General features: G+C 56.0%; 1 protein-coding gene across 1 annotated transcript; it reads right to left on the bottom strand.

The window, feature by feature from the left end:
* Nucleotides 1-108: 108 nt before the first annotated feature.
* RPS16 (ribosomal protein S16) lies at nucleotides 109-1058 on the bottom strand. The gene is made up of 2 exons (XM_023742248.1): nucleotides 995-1058; nucleotides 109-858 (listed from the first exon to the last, which is right to left on the bottom strand). Exons 1-2 carry the CDS (start codon nucleotides 1040-1042, stop codon nucleotides 646-648), a joined length of 261 nt encoding a protein of 86 aa, XP_023598016.1. The 5' UTR covers nucleotides 1043-1058; the 3' UTR covers nucleotides 109-645.
* Nucleotides 1059-1064: the final 6 nt, after the last annotated feature.

Below are 1064 nucleotides of genomic sequence, written 5' to 3' on the forward strand. Positions count from 1 at the left end.
AGAGCAGAAATCATTCCGAGCCAAAGAAACTGAGGCCTTGAGCAGGGTCTTGAAAACCGAAGGGGGGGAACCTGAACAGTGGGCGGAGGAACCCCTTTCACAACCAGGTAATTAAACAGACCCGCGTTCGGTTCCGACTCCTTTAATGCTCCATGAGAATCTACCATCTCCACCCATTTTAGGTACATTAGATTTATCAGAAACAATACACTGATCCCTGTCTTCTGGGGGCTTACTCTCTGCTACAGAAAACAGACAAATTGTAAACAAGATACACGACCCTCATTGCCTTACTGCAAGAAACTGTTGTTACGTGCTGTCGAGTCGGTTCCGACCCCCCGCGACCCTGTGTACAACAGAACGAACCACAGCCCGGTCCTGCGCCGTCCTCACAATCGCTGTTATGCTTAAGCCCTTTGCTGGAGCCGCGGTGCCAAGGAACTAAGCCTCGTTAACTCTATACCGCCCTGCCAACCGGTCCCCAGCTGGGACTACTTGCAAATACTAGTTTTCAAAGAACCTTCAACATCCATCTTTTCGCTCTTCCGATACGCTTTTACCGTATCGTCCGATTCTCAAGCCCAGATCTGTGCTAACTACCGTCCTTCCGACGCCGACTCGCCCCCTAACATCTCGTCGTTAATATCAAATCTCTCCGCGGCAAGGTCCACGAACTCCCGGAACCCCAAGGGGTTTTAACATTTCCGTCTCCAGAGCCCTCCGCTCAACCCAAACGCCCGTCCTCCATCCCGGCACCTTGTACTGAAGCGTGCGTGGCTCAATCATCTCCAGGGGTCTCCCGTTCACCTTGATGAGGCCGTTGCCCCGCTTGCAGTGAGCCACCGCTGTAGCGGTCTTCTGCGGAAAGCGAGACGCAGACAGCGGGGCCGCGTGAGTTTCGGGCCCCAACTCCCAGGTGGACCCCAGCCCCTGCCCACCGGCCTCTCCCAGACCCCGGCCTCCCCTGGCCCGTCCCACAGGGCGCCCGGTCCACCTTGCGTCCGAAGACCTGTACGGATTGCAGCGGACCCTTCGACGGCATGGCTGTGGCCTTAGACGATTGA

This window comes from Trichechus manatus, unplaced genomic scaffold (genome assembly GCF_000243295.1).
Source record: "Trichechus manatus latirostris isolate Lorelei unplaced genomic scaffold, TriManLat1.0 scaffold00207, whole genome shotgun sequence".
NCBI classification, from domain to species: domain Eukaryota; kingdom Metazoa; phylum Chordata; class Mammalia; order Sirenia; family Trichechidae; genus Trichechus; species Trichechus manatus.